Source organism: Vipera berus (genome assembly GCF_964194415.1).
Source record: "Vipera berus genome assembly, chromosome: 7".
NCBI lineage: Eukaryota > Metazoa > Chordata > Lepidosauria > Squamata > Viperidae > Vipera > Vipera berus.
In genome coordinates, this window is record NC_138209.1 from 75681280 (window position 1) to 75703779 (window position 22500).

Here is a 22500-nt window from a genome sequence, read left to right on the forward strand (position 1 = left end):
GAACTTTCCACAGAAATTTCACATCAGGGGCAATTAAAATGTACGCTCCTCAGTCAATTCACTGGAAACGTCTCTTAATTTTAATTTTAATTTTTGCAACCCTAAAATGTTGCCTGTGCGTTTTACTCCTAAAAGAAGAAAAAAATGTTAGCTTTGTGTCTGCTGGCAGTTCCTCTATTATGCAGACATTCCATTTGCTCCTAATTGCCGGTTTTGCCAACATATTTGAATGTAGCTCATTTCTAACAATTTTCTAATCACATTTTAGATTTTAAAAGCGTTGTGATTTTATGACTCTGCAGCCTTGCTAGGATGTAAAAATGCCTCTTTTGTGTTTTAAGATTGTTGGCTGGATCTGACGTTTTGGTGAAGGCTAAAGAAAAGGAAAAAAAAAGAAAAAGTGTGCAGCCAGACAATATGACAAAGGAACTGTAGTTATTGCCATCGTCCAAAAATACTGATGGACAATTAATAAAAGCATTGTGCAGGCTTTTCTTTCTCCAAAGATCCTGTTGCATAATATGGGAGGGGTTAATTTAATGCAATAAAAGTTTTATTTAAAATTCATAGCATATTGAAGGGACCTTATTGTGGCTCATGTTTAAGTGATGGTCCACTAGGACTCCCAAGAGCCCTTATGAAGGTGACATTTTGGTAACAAGCCTCTTAAAAATTGTTTGCAAAGTGTCTTCATGCTGAAGTGAGTGGGACATGAGACCAAACTAGGTTTAGCAATCAATTACGACAATTGAACAACTCTTGCCGCAATGAATGCTGATTAGATAATCGGTCCCAAAGGTGCTTTTTCAAAAGGCAACTTTACTTTCTTGTTTTACTTTGAAGACATTTCGCTTCTCATCCCAGAAGCTTCTTCATGTCTGACTGGATGGTGGGGAATGGGAGGGTTTATACTCCTTGCAGACAGCTGGTCATTTGCATCCTTTTAGAGAGTCGTTGAAAGACATCACCCTGTCAAGAAAAGTGCATATAGTCAAGGCTGTGGTCTTCCCAGTTGCAATGTATGGCAGTGAAAGTTGGACCGTAAGAAAGGCTGAGCGCCAAAGAATCGAGGCCTTTGAACTGTGGTGCTGGAGAAGACTCCTGCGAGTCCCTTGGACTGCAAGGTGATCAAACCGGTCAGTCCTAGAGGAGATCAACCCTGACTGCTCTTTAGAAGGCCAGATCCTGAAGCTAAAACTCAAATACTTTGGCCACCTAATGAGAAGGAAGGACTCACTGGAGAAGAGCCTAATGCTGGGAAAGGTGGAGGGCAAGAGAAGAAGGGGACGACAGAGAAGGTGGCGGCTGGACGGAGTCACTGAAGCAGGAGGCGTGAGCTTAAATGGACTCCAGAAGATGGTAGAGGACAGGAAGGCCTGGAGGAACGTTGTCCATAGGGTCGCGATGGGTCGGACATGACTTCGCAGCTAACAACAACAGAGAGTCGTTGAGACTACTTGAAGTGCTTCAGTGTGAGATGCAGACAATACAGACTCATCCCCAACCATCTGCCCTGTGTTCAACAGCGAAGGGACACAGAGCAGAAAACAGCTCCACAACACAGTCCTTTCAGCAGTTCCAAGAAGGCTCAACACCCATTTGCACTACTCAGGTGACCCTGAGGACACAGATAAACCTCCAAGTGGCCTCAATGACTCTCTGAAAGGAGGCAAATGACCAGCTGTCTGCAAGGAGTATAAATCCCCCCCCCCGTTCCCCACCATCCAGTCAGAGATGAAGAAGCTTCTTGGAGGAGAAGCGAAATGTCTTCAAAGAAACACAAAGAAAATCCAGTTGCCTCTTGAAGAAGCACCTTTGGGACCACCATGATCTGGATGACTGAGCAGCTCCATTAAACAAATCCTATATAAATGCCTCCAATAAGGAGCTGTGGACAATGCACCCCTCAAAACCTTCGTATTTTCGCTCATCAAAGTATGATGTGGCTTAGGGTCCTTTGTTTCTGCAGACCACTTCAAAGAAACAATACATACCAAACTGTTTTTTAAGTCCCCAAATAAAAAGAGAAAAGCCTGCAGAATCGGATTTCTGTAAAATAACTAAAGTGCTAAGTGTCATCCTAGACAGGATTCAAATAAAGTTGTTCATCCCAGTTAAATATTGGGAATCAAATAAATTACAAAAGGTATATTGAATATTAAGACGGTGGATTCAAAATCGTCCTATTTGTTCACGGTTAACTCGAATTACCTGCCAGATTTGCTTAATGAGTTTTTATATTTTTCAAAAGAGAATGTTGTTAATGTTTTATTTTTATTTTTATTTTTGAAAAAAGAACATAATCATTGGCAATTCCTCATCGTTAAATGTAATTTTGAGAGACGTAATTCAGAGATACACTGAAAGGTAATAAATTGGGACTTGTGTTCAGATCCTTGTTCAGTATGAAGCACTGAACCAATTAATGTCTTTGCCCTTTTGCCATATATTCTATTCCATCTGAAAGAAGAATGGGCTTAATATGTCCCAAAGTTGTAAAAAAAAGAAATCCTTTTTCAAGCCAATAAGTCAGGCACTGAGTTATATTAAGAAGGTATAAAGATATGTAATTATTGGTCCCACAGCTGTTCAACATGTTCTGTCTCACACCTGCTGTTATAAATAATCATATATTCTAATTTTCCATTATTGTAAATAGGACGTTGTTTTTTTTAAAAAATCATATTATTAGGAGAAATAATGCCATCTGCTGGCAGTATCTCACAAGCTAGTTTTCCAGGCTCATGATTACATTATTTATACATAGTGCTTAATGTACCCTTTGCTTTCAATTAGGATGTGTTAGGTGGGAATATTAAGATCCACCGCAAACAATGGAGGAATTAATAAAAATGCTACTTTGTGCTTCCTGATCTCCTTGCTGTCACACTCACTGTCCCCAATAGCTGTGTTTTATGGGGCATAGTCAGTGGTGGGATTTTGCCAGTTCACACCAGTTCGATAGCTAATTTTTTGTTGCCCAGGCCCAGAACGGACTTCCGGAAGCGGCATACCCAGAGAACCAGTTGTTTACATATTTGAATCCCAACACTAGGAAAGGCCCCGTTTCTCTACACTGCTGAGAGTAGGAAGATGAAGTGTGGTACTGCTTCAATTTGTTGTTGTTTTGTCGTTGTGCCCATTGGCACCTCGGAACAAGGAAAATGGTTGTCCAAGCTCTTATGGACAATGTCATCAGCATTGTTCCTGAACGTAGCTCTCTGTTGTGTGCACAATAGGGCCTTTTGGGAGAAAAATACGGAGGTATCCGGATACCGGGGGAAGTGGAATCGTCAGAGTTTGAAATGATTCTGGATGCAGCTATCGAGGCCAAGCTGGAAACCAAGATTTTGGAAGAGTGCTACTGCCGGGATGAGAATGCGGTGCCCCCAACTTATTACCTCAAACCAAAAACTGAAATTCTGAAGAGCAATCCCAATACGGTAAATCATCTTTACTTGATGTTGATTTAGGACTTGTGTCTAGGTAGAAGGCGTGTTTCGTAGTAATCTTCTTGCAGGGCAAGAGATGGCAGAACCTGAAGGTGGAGTCAAAAGAGGGACCAGGTTAGAATCCCTACGTAGTCACAAGCAGACAGGTCCAACATCCCTTGAATTCTGTTGATCCTTATTTAACTCCAACTGATTGCTTGAGAAGTTGAGAAGATCATAGATAGACTGTTAGTTGAGAAGATCATAGGCTCTTTAGCAATAAATCAGCTTGATCAGATCTTCGCTGGTGGACCCGATCTTTCACGCTAGACGCTTCTCCTGAGAATTGTAGTTCTCTGAGGAGGCTAAAAATAGCTGACCTCAAAACCTCAGCCATTCTCACCAAAGTCCACAAGATACCTTTGGAAAAGTCATGGCAAATTGGTGTCCATTACAGTAAATATAAACTTTGATTGGCAAGTTACATCGTCCAGATTGCTGAATGTGTGAGCACTCCGTTTTATGCTTCACTCCCTGTCAGTGTCACTCAAATGATGTAGGAGAGACCTCAATGTCCACAAGGTGAACATCTTCGTACATAAAGCTGCACCTGTGTCCTTCCTGTAAGTAAGAACATTGATAAAGAGACAATGCTTCAGGAAATCAAGATTGTTTAAGTGAAATCAAGAGCTTACATTTTTGTATTCCAAATGCAGAGTGTAGATTCCATGCTAATCTACCGTAACATTCACAGGTCTTCCCCTATTTATTTTTCTCTCCTTCTCTCTCTTGTTTTTCTCCTTTTCTTTCTATTAAATAATCAGGACAATGCTTGTCAGGCATGAAAGATCAGGTCCACACATGAAGCTCCAATTAAAGTCATTTATTCATGCCTTGGAACAGGAATCTTCTCAAAGGTTAGCACCTGCTAGGAGTTAGATAACAGTCAATGGAATTCAAGAGGAGTTGGCCTAATTCGCTTGTGGCTACGTAGGGATTCTAGTCTGACCCCTCTTTTAACTCCACCCCCAGGTTCCGTCACTCTTTCTTGTATAATGTTATGCATATGATCTGAAAAGATAACAGTCAATGGAATTCAAGAGGAGTTGGCCTAATTCGCTTGTGGCTATGTAGGGATTCTAGTCTGACCCCTCTTTTAACTCCACTCCCAGGTTCTGTCTCAAGAATCTTTCTTGTAAAATGTTATGCATATGATCTGAAATACATAAAATGTTCAAAAGCTGCACTGGTTTATGGAGATGTATGCCTATCAGCTGTTAAATGTAAGAAATAATTTATCACAATCCACTTCTAAGCAGGCAAGGGCCCATAATACAGACAGAAATAGAACCAACTCTACTCAGCATTCTTCCTGACAATCAGGAGAAGAATTGGTCATTATAGGGATAAATTGTCCCACTCTTCAGTTATGGAGTTCGGCTATAATACAATGATATCCCAGACCTATTCAGAGTTCTTTACTAGATTGCTTTCTGAAGACCAAGGGGTGCAAGGGGTGATTGAGCTCAGTGGGGAAAAAATGATTTTAATATCATCTGCCAATAATTGTCTTTGTATTTCAAACTGAACACCTCTTAAGGTGAAATCATGTAGATGAGACACATCAAACCCGCGACGTCACGTGATGTCGTGCAACATATCGGAGCTTTTTCCCCATTGCCAGCAGTGGGGTGGGCACGGTTTCCTCATGATGCATCTGGCCCGCAGGCCGGCAGTTTGACACCCCTGATGTAGATGTTTAGTCAACTACAACAGGGGTCCCCACCCCCCCAGAGCACGGACCAGTACCGGGCTGCAGCATGACAGCAACCGGTACGCACAAACAAGCAAAGCCCCATCTGCAGGATGCAGGCAGCATACAAAACCACACCCCCTCCGGTCTACCAAAAACCTCTCTCCACGTAACCAGTCCCTAGAGCCCAAGGTTGGGGACCTCTGAACTACAAGGAGGAAAATAGTTTTTCCTACAGTAGTTTTCCATTGATGGAAGAGTAGATGACTTGCAATTGGGTTGACTTGGTTTAGCTAAGGTTCATTAAAGCATCAGGTTTTCAGAAAGGATCTAGAAAGTTCCTGGCTAAACCTTAGGACTTACTAGAAATTCAGGAATAGATCCAAGAAAATTACAGTTTTTCAGATCTAAATTCCCACTCATAGAATACTTGGGCTGGAAAGGACCTCAGAGGTCTTCTAGTCCATCTCCCTGATTAAGGCAGAAGACCTTATACCATCCCAGTCAAATAACTGCCCAGTCTATTTTTGAAAAGTTCTAGGACAGGGATGGGGAATCTTGGTTTTTTTATGACTCGTGGACTTCAACTTCCAGAATTCCTGAGCCAGCCATGCTGGCTCAGGAATTCTCGGAGTTGAAGTCCACGAGTCATAAAAGAGCCAAGGTTGCCTACCCCTGGTCTAGGACAACTAACCACGGCGAACTCACCACAACCATTTTTCCACAGCCAACTTGCTGTTGTCCTCTCACCATGGCTATCTCTCTGCGGCCAACTTGCCATGGGACAACTCGCCATGGACAGTTCCATGTGGGATAACTCAACATGATAAATGTTATTTGCCACTGTTTCTCCAACATTATTTCTATTTTTTGGTCAATGGAAATAATGTTAAGGAGACACTGGTAGATAACAGTTAGTGTGTTTAGTTATCCCGTGTGGAATTATCCAGAGCTAGTTGTCACATGGTGAGTTGGTCCCAGCGAGCTGTCTCATGGCAAGTTGGCCCATGCAAGAGGGCCATAGTGAGATGGCTGAGGTGGGTTTGGCCACGGTGAAGTAGCCATGGTGAGTTAACTACGGTGAGATGGCCATGTAGATTTGGCCATGGCAAGAAAGGCCCAACAGAGATTCCACTTCCTTAGGGTCTTGCGGAAGAACAGGGTAGAACAATGGCTAACGACCTTCTTTTACCGGTCTACTATAGAGAGCATCCTCTCACACTGTATTGTGGTTTGGTATGCTGGCCTGACAGCCACACATAGGAAGATATTACAGAGGGTGGTGAGCACAGCACAAGACATTGTGGGCTGTCCCCTGACACCACTGGATGACCTCCCCAGGGCCCGCTGCCTTGGAAGAGTGAGAAAAATTCTCAGGGATGACTCACACCCTGGACGGTATCTCGTTACTCTCTTACCATCGGGTAGGAGATACAGGAGTATAGCCAGCTGTACCAACAGGCTGAAGAACAGCTTCTATCCATGGGCTGTCAGGCTCCTGAACGGGAAATAACTTTATGAATGATTGACTTGCGAGGCCGGTGTGTTGTGAAATTAGCTCACATGGTGTAACAAGATGGTGGGTTTGTTGTCACTGTGAGTTGTGGTGGGGGAGGGCACGAAGGGAGGCTCAGCCAATCTCAATGTAGACATGGTTGTACTCCAAACAAAACCTCCAGTGATGGAGCACCCACCACTCCAGGAAGTAAGCTATTCCATTGATTAATTGTTTTCACCACCAGGAAGTTTCTCCTTAATTCTAGGTTGGTTCTCTTTAATAAGTGTCCACCCATTACTTCTTATCCTGTCCTCTGGTACTTTGGAGAATAAGTCAATCCCTTCTTCTTTGTGAGTGTCCCACAAAGACTGGAAGACCACTATCCAGTCCCCCCCCCCGATCCTTCTCTTCAATAGACTAGCCAAACTTAGTTTAGTGAAACTAGCCATTCCTTCACTTGCCCATCCAAGTTCCTTGTTTTATGTTTAGAAGTCCTTCAAGTTCTCAGACCTGGGGAGGGGGGGAGAGATAGGGAGGAAATAACAGCATGGGAGAGTTGCCATGGAAACTTTCCATCATTAAGAGTTTGTGCAAAACCTTGTCCCTCCCTGCTGGTGGTTGCCATGGTGACAGTTTTTCAGAAAGGAAACAGATGGGGCAGGAAAAGGGAGTACAAATCCCCTAGATTCTGAGACAATTTTTTCTATGGGGAAGTGACTAGAAACTTACATTTTTCTTTTTTTTAAGTACAATAAACTATGGTACGTGCGCCCGTTCACATGCATATTCTACTATTGTCTGTTCATGTATAACTAGACCGCATTAACATTTTTATAAGCTTGCCTTGAGGCTCGCAAATGAAAGACAGAACATAAAGGTCAAGTTTGAAGAACTTTTATTTGGGGAAGCTTTGAAATTCTTGGTTTAAGTCTAACCCACGCTAGGATTTTTATCCTAGAGCTGGCATGGCTGCTTACTCCCATGCAGTGGTGGAATTCAAATATCTGAACAACCGGTTCTCTTATTCCAGGCCTGGGCCTTGGAGTCCTAGAACGGACTTCTGGAAGTGGCATCGACGCACTTCCAGTGGGCTGTTTAAGGCCTGGCAGGCCTCCAAGGCCTAGAACGGACTTCCAGAAGTGGTATCCACGCACATCCGGTGGGCCATTCTAGACCTGGGAGGCTTCCTCCAGGCCTCCGAGGCCTAGACTGGCCCACTCCTGCCTTTCCTGTGATATAAATCAATATTAATGTTAGCTGGTCGGTTGCATTTGTGGGTGTTTGTGGATATCTCTGTGCATGGTGTGTGTGTGTGTGTGTGTGTGTGTGTGTGTGTGTGTGTGTTGTGGGAAGTCAACCCCGCCCCCCAGAGAAGAAAATATTAAACAGGCAGAAAAATATATTTCCTCAAAGGATCTTAAAGAGGTAGAAAAGCATGCCCAGTTTTCTTTAATATCTCCAAGTCTCCCTCCACCAAGCAGAAACCAGCTCTGTAGAAATGCAGTTAATCTTGTCAGAAAGACTGGAGTCAGGAAATTGGGATTAGGAAGAAAGATCCCTAGAATCAACACCAAAAATCTAAGAGTCATCAGCCACAGCCTCAGGGAAGCAGGATATGACCCTTGGGACATAATAAGATTAACCCACCACCATCAGAATACCAGAAAGGGCACATCCAGGCTCAGGTCAAAGTTCATGCCACAGGAACAACTCCAAACAAAAGTCTCCAGAAGGTATAAAAACCCACTCCCTACATGTGCTCTCCCCTCTTTTTTCCAGAGCCACCTTCCTGTCTGGCTCTCCTCTTCAATAAACTGCAACCTTCTTTCTAAAGCAGTCGCCGTGTTGTTTATTCCCGGCTTGGACTGAACTGCAATGAAGACTTTTCCTTCAACAGTGTATATGTGCTACAAAAAAGAGAATGACATGCCGTCATTGTAACAGGCATATCTTTGTTAGAACTCACCTCTACGAGTATTCCTTTATTCTGAATATGGTTTGATAACAGGTTTCTTACCTGTTATCAAAAATTTCTGCTCCCGCTAACAGTGCGGCAAAGATAAAAGGGTGCTTATTTTGATTGCTCCCCAATTAAAATGGCAAACTTTTATCTTGGCTGCACTGAGATCCGTTATCTTATTTCCAACTTACAGTATCTTACAGTGGACTTACCACTTATAGTGGAACAGCTTGCCGTCAGAAGTTGTGGGCGCTCCTTCTTTCTTATTCCGAGTAGTGTTGCATTGTATTTTTTATTGTATTTGTTTATTTTTATTTTTGGTGATATGAGAAATGTAATCGTTGGGAGGATTATTGTGAGGGAAACAGCTTAGCTATTTAACCGTCAATCAATTTCGAGAACCTCCTAACAGATAAAAATGATTTCAATTTTGTGGGCAAAAAGTCTAAATGAGAATGGTGAAAACAGGAGATGTAACGCAACCAAGAGGACTAATTAGAAAAGAAGTTCTATATTGACGCTATTGCTAATTGGATAAACGCTAGAAAAATGTTTATATTTAACCTCTTTCTTACTAAAATATCAAGAACTGCATTAACCTAATGTTTGCAAAAGAGAACAACGTGGGAATTAAGATTAAAATCAAGGAAAGTGGTTATGTAGAGTACGGTATGATAGAAATTGACTATAATTGATTGTTGTGAAATGTGAACCTAGACAACATGTTGTTTACTAAGCACCAGGTTGTTAGTTTATAAAAAAATCAATTATATGTGTGTGTGTACACACACACACACACACACAAACACACATATGAAGTTGTGGATGCTTCATCACTGGAGGTTTTAAAGGAGAGACTGGACAGTCACTTGTTTGAAATGGTATAGGGCACAGGTCTGCAACCCGTGGCTCCGGAGCCACATGCGGCTCTTTCAGCCGTCCCCTGCGGCTCCCAGTCCTCTGCCATGTGCAGTCCCCCCCCCCAAAAAAGTGGGACTTATAAAGTTCAACCAATCAATTCAAATATGCAGGGTAGGTGCATATCTCGCCTTGGCTCCACTCTTCAGTCAAACTCTGTTCTGCACATGCGCGCATATACACGCATGCGCACACAGTTTTTGCGGCTCCCAGTTTTTCCTTTTGTGAGGGAACCGGTTCTGAGTGGCTCTTTCACTGTTTCAGGTTGCTGACCCCTGGTATAGGGTCTCCTGCTTGAGTGGGGGGCTTAGACTAGAAGACCTCCATGGTCCCTTACAGCTCTCTTCAGATTGATCGATCTTGAGAGCAGTTATCTTACTATTGCTCACTTATCTTGTATTGTAAGCACACCGCTTAAAAAAAATACATATCCCTTCCTTCGGGTTTGTGCATATTGTTCCCGAAGGGGTTTCCCGCCCCCACCCCCGAAAGGAGAGAGGCAGCAAATAATATTTAATTAATAAACATATTAAAAATACAAAACCTGCCAAGTTCATTTTTGCAATTGTCTTAAGCCCTGGCGCTGATCTTTCCTTTCCTTTTTTTTTTTTTTGGTTTCTTTCCTTTTTGTCTTTTTCCTTGCTTTAAAGACGGAACCCACTCACAACCCTGTCAGAGAGAGCAAATGGCAAGACGTATCAGAAGAAATAAAGGTGATGTTTAAGACAGCTGTGAAGATACTGTATGAAAAGGGGAAAATGAAACACAGTCAAGCAAACAGATATCTTTCCTCTGGTAAACATGAAATACAGGCACTCAGTGCATAGATACATGCTGAGATAGGATTGCACCTGATCAGGGAAGTATGTGCAAAAAACGGGGAAAAAAAGGAAAGCGATTTCCTTTGCTCTTAAATCGTAGCCATTAATCGCATGCAATTGTTCCTCGTAGGTATTATTACTGTTCCTAAATTGTGTCTCTTAACCCCACTCCCGAGCGATGAAGAGATAGAAAAGGCACTGTACCGGTACTCCTCGACTTACAGTCACCATAAAGCCCCAAATTTCTGTTGCTAAGTGCGCTTTGCCCCACTTTACGACCTTTTCCGCCGCCGTTGCTGCGTGAACCACGCTGAGGTGGTTCAGTTACTAACACGGTTGTTAAGTAATCTGGCTTCCCCAATGATTTTGGTCGTCGGACGGTCGCCAAAGGGGATCACATAACCCCAGGGCATAAATACGGAGTCAGTTGCCAAGCATCTGAATTTTGATCACATGAGGCTGCAGTGGTCGTTAAGTGCGAAAAACGGTCCTAGGTCACCTTTTCCCGGTGCCGTTGTAACTCTGAATGGTCAATAAAATGAACCGTCGTAAGGCGAGGACTATCTGTATAGAGCAGAACTGGCTTTGTCTTCCTGGCCCCAAGAATAGAATATGGGGAAACGAGTAGAAGAGCTTGATACGGCCTAGTAAATTTAGATTCAACGGAGCAGATTTCGCTTTGCCCTCCACGATATTTAGATGTCCTCTTCTTTCTTTGATCTTCCTCCCAGCTATTGAAGACGAATTCGATTTTGCCTTAGGAAAACAAACACCAGCTTTTTTAAAGAAATGCGTTTGCTACATCCGGAAGATTGCCAACATCGAACGTTTTGTGAAAGTTCCCGAGATGGAGAAATACATGGACGTGCTTCACGGTGGCGGGAAATTTCTGAGGGATTCAGAAGCGCTGGAGAAACTCGTCAAACTCAGGGACGAATTCGTACCTACCATTGTGGCTTCCTCCAACTTGAGGGTCTACACTTCCGTTACCCATTGCGACATCAAGTACGGCTACACCCAAGAGGTGGAGAGCCACTACATCGAAGGACTTGGCAAACAGTTCTACGAAGACATGGTTGACATCATCCAAGCTACAGTGCAACAGAATTTTGACATAGAGACGGACTGGATTTATGATGAAGTCCTGCAACACTCCTCGTTGTGTAGAAGCTACTCTTCCTTCTACGAGTATAGATGTGATGCTAGAACTGTAATGCGCAAATATCTCCTGCCTAAGAAAATGGGCCACGTTAATCCTCTTATCGTATATGGAGGACCGTGCACTGGAAAAACATTCTTATTAGCAGAAGTGGCAAAGAAGGTAAAAAAAACAACATCCCCTTGTGATTTTTTTCCCCCTACTGTTTTACACCTAATTGAAGACTACTTCTCTGTTTTATTTTAAGTCTGTTCGTGGCAGGATGTAATTAGGGCTTTCTATAGATAACTTCCCCTGTTGGTTATCCTATTCTTGAAGTAGCATATAGAAAGGAGAAAGTGTTTGACTGATTGAAGTTGATGGGTCTCTTAAAGCAGCCACAACTTTTATTTCAGGCTCACAAAAAAGAGGCTGAAGGAGGCACTTTTGTCTGTCTTTTGAATCAGTTTTGAAGCATGCTCAGTGAGAGAGAGAGAGAGACAGGGACAGAGAGAAAAGGAAGGAAGGAAGGAAGGAAGGAAGGAAGGAAGGGGAAAGGAAAAGAAAGAAAGAAAGAAAGAAAGAAAGAAAGAAAGAAAGAAAGAAAGAAAGAAAGAAAGAAAGAAAGAAAGAAAGAAAGAAAGAAAGAAAGAAAGAAAGAAAGAAAAAAAAGGAAGGGAGGGAGGGAGGGAAAGGAAAGGAAAGGAAAGGAAAGGAAAGGAAAGGAAAGGAAAGGAAAGGAAAGGAAAGGAAAGGAAAGGAAAGGAAAGAAGAAAGAAAGAGAAAGAAAGAGGAAGGAAGGAAGGAAGGAAGGAAGGAAGGAAGGAAGGAAGGAAGGAAGGAAGGGAAAGGAAAGAAAAGAAAGAAAGAAAGAAAGAAAGAAAGAAAGAAAGAAAGAGGAAGGAAGGAAGGAAGGAAGGAAGGAAGGAAGGAAGGAAGGAAGGAAGGAAGGAAGGAAGGAAGGAAGGAAGGAAGGAAGAAAGGAAGGAAGGAAAGAACACACAAAATGTAGCACCTTGGTCAAACTGCCTTTTTTTTGGCAGTGTTGCAAACCACCATGTTGATAAAATCATGGCTTGTTGCAATGCATCTTTCCAGAACTGAGGACAGGGATGGATTTAGGCCTAAGGTTTTGAAAAATGCACCACTGGGTGAGAAATCGGACCTGTTTACTGCCCTCCTTACATAGGCTGAAGGATAAATCTGTTTTGGCTTGTAGAAGGCAAAGCAGTGGCTGCAGTGTTGCTAATACAGGTAGTCCTCAACTTACAACTGTTCATTTAGTGACCCCGGGACACTGCAACCGTCATAAATGTGAGTCAGTGGTCAAGCGCCCGAATGTAAACCGCGTGACCAGGGGGATGCTTCAAGGGTCATCAGTGTGAAAAAATGGTCACTTTTTTCCGTGCCATTGTAACTTCCAAGGGTCACTAGAGCTAGTGGTATTGGCTGTGTTTCTTGCTGGTGTGTCTTGATGAGGTGGTCTAATTTGAACAATAAACCTCTTTGCACTTCTACATTTGCAGGCTTATGCTTGGCTGAAGGAAGAAATGGGGCCAGAATCTGATCCTGTGGTGATTATAAGGTTTGTAGGATCGACGGAGAGGAGTACAGACCTGCGGAATCTGCTTCAAAGTATTTGTGAGCAGCTGGCTGTCAACTATCGATGCCTTCTGCAAAGCTACCCGAAAAAGATCCACGATCTCCGAGACTTGCTTATTAACCTTTTGAATGAGTCTTCCTTTCACCGACCCCTGGTGTTAATTTTCGATGCCCTGGAGCAGCTGGCCGAAAACGACGATGCCAGGAAATTGTGGTGGCTTCCTCTCCACCTGCCCCGTTCGGTGCGAATTATCTTGTCCACGCTGCCGAACAAACATGGCATCCTGCAAAAACTTAAGAGCCTTATCCACGATGAAGACAACTACATTGAACTGACAGCCAGGGAGAGGAAGATGTGCAGTCAAGTCCTCAAGCACCAGTTGCTCCAGGTGAAGAGAAAAGTGACCTCGGGCCAACAAATCTACGTCAATGAAGCGTTGTCTAAGTGCACCTTGCCTATGTTTGTCAACTTAACCTTTCGAGAAGTTCGAAAGTGGAGATCCCACAAGGATGTTGACGGGTCTTCCCTCTGCGTCACTGTCCATGACAGCATAGAGCAGATGTTCTGGTCTCTGCAGAACAGCTGTGGGCCCAAACTTCTATCGCGAGCCCTCGGCTATATCACAATGTCCAAATCCGGCTTGAGTGAAATGGAATTGGAAGACATTTTAGCTCTTGACAATACCGTCATGCTTGAGCTAAGTCAAAGCTTCCAAAACCTCAACCCGCTGAGGGTACCTTACATCTACATCGCAAAACTAAAAGAAGGATTAGCGGGATATCTGATACAAAGACAAGTGAAAAATGTGACGCTTCTAGTCTGGGCTAATCGGCACCTACAGCTGATTGCCCAAAAGATTTATCTTCACAACGAAGGAGTTGTGCATGAAATGCACACTGTCATTGCAGAGTATTTTCTAGGGGTTTGGTCTGGGGGCCGAAGGAAATCTCTGTACGGCGAAGATCAATATCTGAACGGCTGCCTGGACAGCGACAGCAGGAGTATGACTGATAAGGAGAGGCACATGATGGACCACATGAATTTTGATAGACAATCTCCCGATCAGCCTTGGGTCTTCCAATGCAACCCTTTGGAGCCTGACATTTTTTTCATTAACCACCGGAAAATGACTGAGCTTTTGCACCACCTGACCAAGTGTGGGAAATCCGATGACATTTTGTACGGTGTCATCATGAACTTCAGCTGGCTTTACACCATGATCAAAATTGGGCAGTTCGACAAAGCCCTTTCGGATGTGGAGCTGGCCTATAACTACTCGCAAGAAAAAGAGCTGAAGTTTTTAGCCACCACACTGAGGGCCATCAAATACAAAGTGATAAAATACCCAGGGACCCTCTCCGCTGAATTACAACAGAGGTTGCTCCCAGTGGTAAGTTCCTTGCCCAAACTGAGACAGCTTCTTCTCGAGTGTGACAAAGATGGCCCTAAATATTGTTCCATAGTTCCACTTCATTCTTCTATGGATGTCACTTATAGTCCTGAAAGGCTACCTCTTTCTTCCAACTGCTCTCAAGTGACCGAAATCTTACCTACCTTTAATCCAAGTATAGTTATTGTTGCTCTGGAAAATGGGTCTATCAGTACCTGGGATGTCGAGACTCGCCAGCTCTTAAGGCAAATTACAACCGCTCAGTCAGTTATTTTGGGCATGAAACTGACGAGCGATGAGAAATACCTTGTGGTGGCCACCACCAAGAACACACTCTTGATTTATGACAATCTAAACTCTTGTCTTCTCTCTGAGGTGGAAATTAAAGGATCGAAGCATAGCGGAATTGGAGTGAGTTCAAGTTTTATAAATGGTTTTACCCTCTCGGTAAACCACGTACTCTCATGGTTGGAAGCTAGCAAGGACATCACGGTGATTGATCTACTCTACGGATGGCCACTGTATCAATTCCACTGTTGGTATGAAGTCACCTGTGTCCAGTGTTCAGGAGATGGGATGTACGCTTTCTGTGGACAACATCTGAACACGGCATCAATATTTCATTTGGGCAGTGGCGACAAGCTAGCCACGGTGACCTCTGAATTTTCAGGAGGGTTTGTCAAGTTTCTCCTCATCTTAGATGCAGCTCAAGAGATGGTCATGGTGGACAGTGAAGGGGCCCTTTCTATTTGGAACACAGAGGAAATTGCCCACCCTCAATTAATGGATGACTTTGACTGTAGGAGGGGGGATAGCGAATTTGTCAGCCTTGAACTTGCCGAAGACCAAAGTGCCATTTTAATCTGCAAGTCTCTCAGCATTGACCTGCTGGACACCAGCATGTGGAAAGTCGCAGAAAAGTTTAGAGCGAAAAAGAACGAGCGCTTTGTCTCTGCCGCTTTATCCAAAAACGGAGATTGTATCGTTGCGTCTATTGAAAATACCTCCACCATTTTCGTTTGGAGGAGAGATACCAGTCAGTGCATGGCGAGCTTACAAGAAATCTCAGGAAACATTGTCCGGTTGATTAAGTCGAATCATCACAACATGCTGCTCTCCTTGTCCACCAGTGGGGTCCTTTCAGTATGGGACATTGATATTATCATTGCAATGTCCAACATTGACAAAACAGGCAAGCCAATCCAAAGACTGGTTTTGCCTTCCAAGGGGGAAGCCATTTACACGCTGGATGGATCTGAAGCTATCTATAAATGGAACTTCAGCACAGGATTCATTGAAGCAGTATTTAAGCATGAAAGCCTGGTTGAAAACTGCGTCCTAACTTCCAACGGGAAATTGATGATTACGTCGGATGACAAATGCAGCCAGTACGTGTGGCAAACAGTTTCCGGCGAAAACCTCTTCCGCATCAATGGGCAGAGGATATGCCAACTGTTGATCACCCACAACGACCAGTTTGTGGTCTCCCTCTGTGAGCAAAATGCATCAAGGGTGTGGAGGCTGTCTACCGGACACCGCGTCTGCAACATTCTTGTGGCCTTGCAGAACGCGTTTATAACCACCGCAAACACCTTTGTGGTTGGCATGACAAAGAACAAAGTCTTAGTGGTCAGCCTGTGGACTGGCAGCATAACCAAGAAGTTCTCTTGTGATGATGGCATTGCCATTGTGGATATCAAGCTCATCCCAGACTGCCCGGATATCGTGGTCTTTATCACGTCTGCTGAAACTGTGAACATCTACAGTCTGACTGAGGAAGTCGTCTCGAGACGCTTACAGCTGCCTAATAGTATCCTGAAAACGTTAGAGGATTTTGAAATATCGCCTAACGGAAAACTGGGGATTCTCTCTTGCGGGGATGAGAATATCAACATCCTGGACCTTCACAGTGGCAAACTTCGAGTGGTCCACGCTTCGGGTATCATCTGGAGGCAGAAGCTATCTCAGGATGGACGCTACCTGGTGTACATCTGCTTTCGCAGCGGGGAAGACGACGAGGACAACAGCGCCGTTTCCACCTTAATTGTGATGAGGTTGGCAGATGGCAAAAACATCGGGGCCTGCTCACTGTACAAAACCCCCACTTCCCTGACTCTTTCCCAGAGGCACCTGAACATCATTGTGGGCTTCGACGACGGCAGCATTGCCACGTACACTGTGGTGGATCGCGTGGATGCCGCCCTGAAAATCAGAATTGCTACTTCGAACAGCCGGCAGATTTTCAACAACGCCACTCAGGTGATGAGGCCAAAGTATCACCAATACAGCTTCAAGGCCACGGTGGACTGCATCTGGAGGGAATCCACAGAGGTGTTTGCGAGAGACAGTCCCATCACCGTGGTGGATGCGGAGACCAGCGACGCCACCCCCACCAAAAAACACAACTATTGCTACGACAAAGTGTGCTCCGCCATTGACTGCAGAGTGTTCACTGCTGGCAACTGAGCATTAATCAAGGAGTTAGCTTGCCCTTCCTCCTAGCCCAGGGGTAGGCAACCTCGGTTCTTTTAGGACTCATGGACTTCAACTCCCAGAATTCCTGAGTCAGCTATGCTGACTCAGGAATTCTGGGAGTTGAAGTCCATGAGTCCTAAAAGAGCCGGGGTTGCCTACCCCTGCGCCTAGCCGATATTGCATTTATTTGTATTTTGGTACAAGCCCATTTTTAAAAGAGCTGATTCAACACAATTCAACACAAATCACGAGGCAAAGAGAAAATACTCAGATGCGAGGCTTGATCCACAGTCTTGACTGAAACTTTCAAGCAATATCGTCTGGTGCAATCTGCCCTTTTTAAAATGGGGTGGCAAAGAAGGCTTTTAAATAAGCAATGAGGCTATATTTCATATTGGAATGAGGTGGATCAAGCTTTTTTTTTAAAAAAAAAAACATCCAGGTGACCAGTAGCAATTTTGAATTGATGCTATTTGCAAAAAAAGAAAAAGAAAAAAAGAATGGGCTTTCCCCCCCCTTCTGATGGTATATAACGCAGATGTTATATCTCGCCCTGAAAGAGTTTGATGCATTCCATAAACATCTGAAATAGCAGCTATTAAAACCCCTACACAAACATACAAAATAATTGGTTTTTTTTAAAAAAAACAAACACTAACGGGATTTTTCAGCCAGTGAATTAGCACGACTTCTCCCACATTTCAGTCAGGACCATCATACCGTATAACTCTTTTGTCACTAAATTTGGTGATCTGTAGCGTTGATTCGCTCTGCTTGATTTTTCCTCTTACCTGGTTCATGTTAGAGTAGCAGCTGAATTAAATCTAAAAGTCACCACATAAAGAGCTAAGAAGTTGTCTTTGAATTAAAAAAACACCCCGAGTTGCAAACCTTTGAAAGGTGGAGTAAAGTTTTCTATTGCAAAAGTATAATTTGCTGATCTTAGATGCTGTAAAGCAGAGGGGTGCAACTTTGGCAACTTTTTAAGATTCGTGGACCTCAACTCCCAGAATCCCCTAGCCAGCCGTGGTGGAGTCTGGGAGTTGAAGTCTACAAGTCTTAAAAGTCGCTCAGGTTGGACCACGTTTTAAAGGAAGCAGCTCGATCTGGATATATCGTGCTGTTTTCTAGATTCTTCACAAGGACTTTCGATACGATGCTCAGGGCTTTTTTTGTCATAGAACGCTCAGAACGGAGTTCCGGCACCTTTTTTTGGATGGAACCTTGTAGGGTAGGCAAGGCGGGTTGTATGATAGGTGTGAGTTCCGGCACCTTTTCCTTTTACAAAAAAAAGCACTGACGATGCTTAAGAGATAAGATTTTTTTTCCCATCCGAAAGGGCGTTAGGCACCGTCCACCCCATTGCATTCTCTCTTTTTACGTCAAAGGATACCCTTCCGATCCCTTCTGTTCTGAAGAAGCCCACCCAATTCTAATCCTTGCAGGGACCAAAACGGCAAGGATTCACACATCCCGACGCATTGAGTGTTTGCCTTATTGTCATCCCTGTTCTTTCCTGCGTGAAACACAGATGCGATGACCAAATTACTCGGGGATTCAAGTGACACGCTGGGCTACGTGCTGAAAAACGAGCAAACAAGACAAAATAATAATAATAATAAAATCTGGCTGCCTAAAGGGTTCTTTACTGTTACACTTTGTAATACATTTCTTACTTCTCTGTACAATATCATACTCTTCCTTTCCTGCTTTTGGGCTGGCCTTTTATAAGATTTTATCACTTTGAAACCTGGGGTTAGGACAAAATCGGGATGTCATTCTGATTATTATTATTTTTTCAGCTCCCATCCTCCTGTTCTCCTATCCCTGCCTTTTCGAACCTAGAGCTCTCTCCAGATAGCCCTTAGAGATGATGGGACCTGTAGTCCAAACGTATCTGTATGGACGATACCCTATTGGACACGCGCAGCTCGATTAAGATAAAAGTATGTGAGTTTCAGATAGATGATCCCATTAATTACAGAAAGTAGAAAGTATTTCTAGTTAAAGTACGTCTCCAAGTGTGAGTAGCTGATTTATGTAGGCCTGTCTTCCATTTTTAACATAAAAGCGACTGGTGTCCCATCCCAGCCGGTGTGCATTTTATAATAGAAATATATCATGCCAGCTCCAGTTTTGTCCACCAATATTTTATGACTCCCAACTATCCTTCTTTTAAAATTCCCTGGAGCAGAAGCCCTCTGAGCTGTTTTTTTGCACACGGGTGAGGCGTACACTTAATCAAAGACAGAATTTGCACACCAAATTTGCTGAGGCTCAATTTCCTTCTTGGAAATAAACATCGTCTATACAGCCTCCTGGGAGCCATTAAGCCTGGAATTCTCAAATGATGCCAGGCAAGCGAAATTGCGTGCAAGTGTGAAGACGCTGCTCGAGATACTTGCGGGTTTGGGGGCTGTGGAAACAGCTGCCTAATCAAAGTTGCAATTTACAAGAGAGAAATTGTATTATTAGGAGATAGGTGTGACCAAATATGTTTTGTGCTTTAGTTGAACTGAGCTATATAGGGTGCATTTTTTTTCACCCCAATCAAACATTTTAACATTTTGAAAGTCATTCGTCAGCTTTGTACAGGTAGTCCTTGACTTAGGACCACAGTTGAATTTCGGCTGAATTGTTGTAAGTCGAGGACTCTTTATATTCGGGTTTTGCTTTTTTTTAAAAAAAAAAACTATTTTCATGTGTTGGTTTTATGCTCTTCTTTTATAAATTTTCGACTATTTTTACTGTGGCAAACCACCCTTGAGTTTTATACAAACTTGCTGATGGGTCTTGACTTAACAACTGCAACTTTGGTCGCTAAATGAGGTGATCGTTAAACAAGCTGAGTCCCAACTTTTTTTTTTGCTGCAGTCATTAAGGAAATCACTTTTGGCCATTAAATGAATCACAGGGTTATTATGCATACCCGGCTTCTCCCATTGCTTGCCAGAAGCCACCAAAAAAGATCCTCCAGGATGCTACAACTGTTGTAATACATGCCGGGTTGCCTAACAATCAAATATTGATCATGCGAACGCTGGGACTCTAGGATGGTCGTAAGTGTGAGGAGCAGAACTAAGTCCCTTTTTTCAGCACCGTCATAATTTTGGGCCTTTGTTAAACCAATGCTAGATAGTAACTCGAGGACTACCTGAAAAAGATAAAATAGAAATTTAACAGCTTTTATTTTATTTTATTTTTTAGGAAAAAAGGCATATCCTTGGCAGATATTTTAAAGATTGTGAATAAAACACATCCCCCCAACTTTTTTTTTTACAGAATTCCAAGGCTCAAACTTACATATAAGACGGCCAACTTGTTTCAGACAGGATCTGCTCCACATTTATTCCCAACCAATGTACACTGTTTACTTGTCACACCTTAGCTGTTTCGTGATGTGTCTTAACAGTTCAAACTCCCGTATTAAGCCCAACCGTTAACACATCGATAAAAACCAATTTAAAAGAGCTGCATATGATAAACAGACTTCGGGGTTCTCAAAACTTCTTTCCCCCCCCCCAGAAAAAATAATAAAAATGCTGTGTCTTGCTTTCTGACACATTTCTGCAGTTTCTTTAAATTATATATATATATATATATATATGTATGTATGTATGCGGATCAAATCCCGAGTGCCGCGTAGCAGAGCGAGCGCCTGTTACTCGTCCCAGCTTCTGCCAACCTAGCAGTTCGAAAGCACGTAAAAATGCAAGTAGAAAAATAGGGACCACTCCGGTGGGAAGGTAACAGCGTTCCGTGCGCCTTTGGCGTCTAGTCATGCCGGCCACATGACCACGGAGACGTCCTCGGACAAGCGCTGGCTCTTCGGCTTTGAAACGGAGATGAGCACCGGCCCCTAGAGTCAGAAACGACTAGCACACGTGTGTGGGGGAACCTTTACCTTTACCTATGTATGTATATTTATTTATTTATTTATTTATTTGCATTTGTATACCGCCCTTTCCCTGAGGACTCAGGGCGGTTTACAGGGAATTAAAAATCAAAACATACAAAAGTTAAAACCAATTAAAAAGCATTAAATTCACCCTGTACATTAAAACCCCAGTTAAAATTTTCTCCTCAGCCTGGGCCCGAGAGCTCAAAGAGCCAGGTCTTCAGGCCCCGGCGGAATGATCGGAGGTCGGGAGCAGTCCTCAGCTCTACCGGCAGCTGGTTCCAGAGGGCAGGCGCTCCCACTGAGAAGGCCCTATCCCTGGGTGTCACCCGCCGGCAATCTCTCACCGGCGGAACCCTGAGCAGACCCTCCCTGTGAGAGCGCACTGGGCGAAGGGCGTTTGATGCCGGCAGCAGGTGTTCCCTCAAATAACCCGGACCCAGGCCATGTAGGGCTTTATAGGTGATAACCAGCACCTTGAATTTCACCTGGAGGGCAACCGGAAGCCAATGCAGCTCGCGGAGTAGAGGTGTTACATGGGAGTATCGGGAAACCCCCATTACAACTCGCGCGGCCGCATTCTGCACCAGTTGAAGCCTCCGAGTGGTCTTCAAGGGCAGCCCCATGTAGAGAGCGTTACAGTAGTCCAAACGGGAGGTCACAAGCGCATGAGTGACTGTGCGTAGGGCGTCTCGGTCCAGATAGGGACGCAACTGGCGCACCAGGCGAACCTGTGCAAAAGCCCCCCTGGTCACGGCTCCTATGTGATCTTCAAAATTGAGCCGTGAATCCAGGAGGACGCCCAAGTTGCGAGCCCTATCAACGGGGGGTAACACCTCACCCCCCCATCGTTAAAGGTGGAATAACTTGGTTAACCCGAGACGCCGATATGCACAGCCACTCAGTCTTGGCGGGATTGAGACGAAGCCTGTTTCTCCCCATCCAGACCTGAACCGCCTCCAGGCACCGGGACATCACGGAGAGGGCATCACTGGGTTGGTTCGGGGTGGAAAAAAAAAGTTGGGTATCATCAGCGTACTGGTGATACCCCACCCCAAAACCACGAATGATCTCGCCCAGCGGCTTCATGTAGATGTTGAACAGGAGGGGCGAGAGAACCGACCCCTGAGGGACTCCACAAATGAGAGACCTCGGGGCGGATCTCTGCCCTCCTGTCAACACCGACTGCGAGCGGCCCTGGAGGTAGGAGGAGAACCACCGTAGGACGGTGCCTCCCACTCCCAACCCCCTGAGACGCCGCAGCAGGATACCATGGTCGATGGTATCGAAAGCCGCTGAGAGATCTAATAGGACCAGGACAGAGGAACAACCCCTGTCCCTAGCCCTCCAGAGATCATTCACCAGCGCGACCAATGCCGTCTCCGTGCTGTGTCCGGGCCTGAAGCCCGATTGGTACGGGTCCAGATAATCAGTTTCCTCCAGGAACAGAGGGAGCTGATGCGCCACCACACTCTCAACAACCTTCGCCAGGAAGCGAAGGTTGGAGACTGGACGATAGTTGTTTAAAACAGCCGGGTCCAAAGCAGGCTTCTTGAGGAGGGGTCTCACCACCGCCTCCTTCAAGGCGGCAGGGAAGACACCCTCCTTCAAAGAA

At 44.2% G+C, this 22500-nt stretch overlaps 1 protein-coding gene across 1 annotated transcript in view; it reads left to right on the plus strand.

The window, feature by feature from the left end:
- Nucleotides 1–16978, plus strand: part of NWD2 (NACHT and WD repeat domain containing 2) — a gene marked incomplete at both ends in the record, with an annotated part of 54025 nt that extends 37047 nt beyond the window's left edge. Inside the window, 4 exons of the mRNA XM_081332107.1 lie at nucleotides 3240–3443; nucleotides 10211–10355; nucleotides 11113–11702; nucleotides 13046–16978. Of these exons, the coding sequence (XP_081188233.1) occupies nucleotides 3240–3443; nucleotides 10211–10355; nucleotides 11113–11702; nucleotides 13046–16978 (4872 nt within the window). The remainder of the gene's footprint in view (nucleotides 1–3239; nucleotides 3444–10210; nucleotides 10356–11112; nucleotides 11703–13045) is intronic.
- Between the last annotated feature and the right edge of the window lie 5522 nt (nucleotides 16979–22500).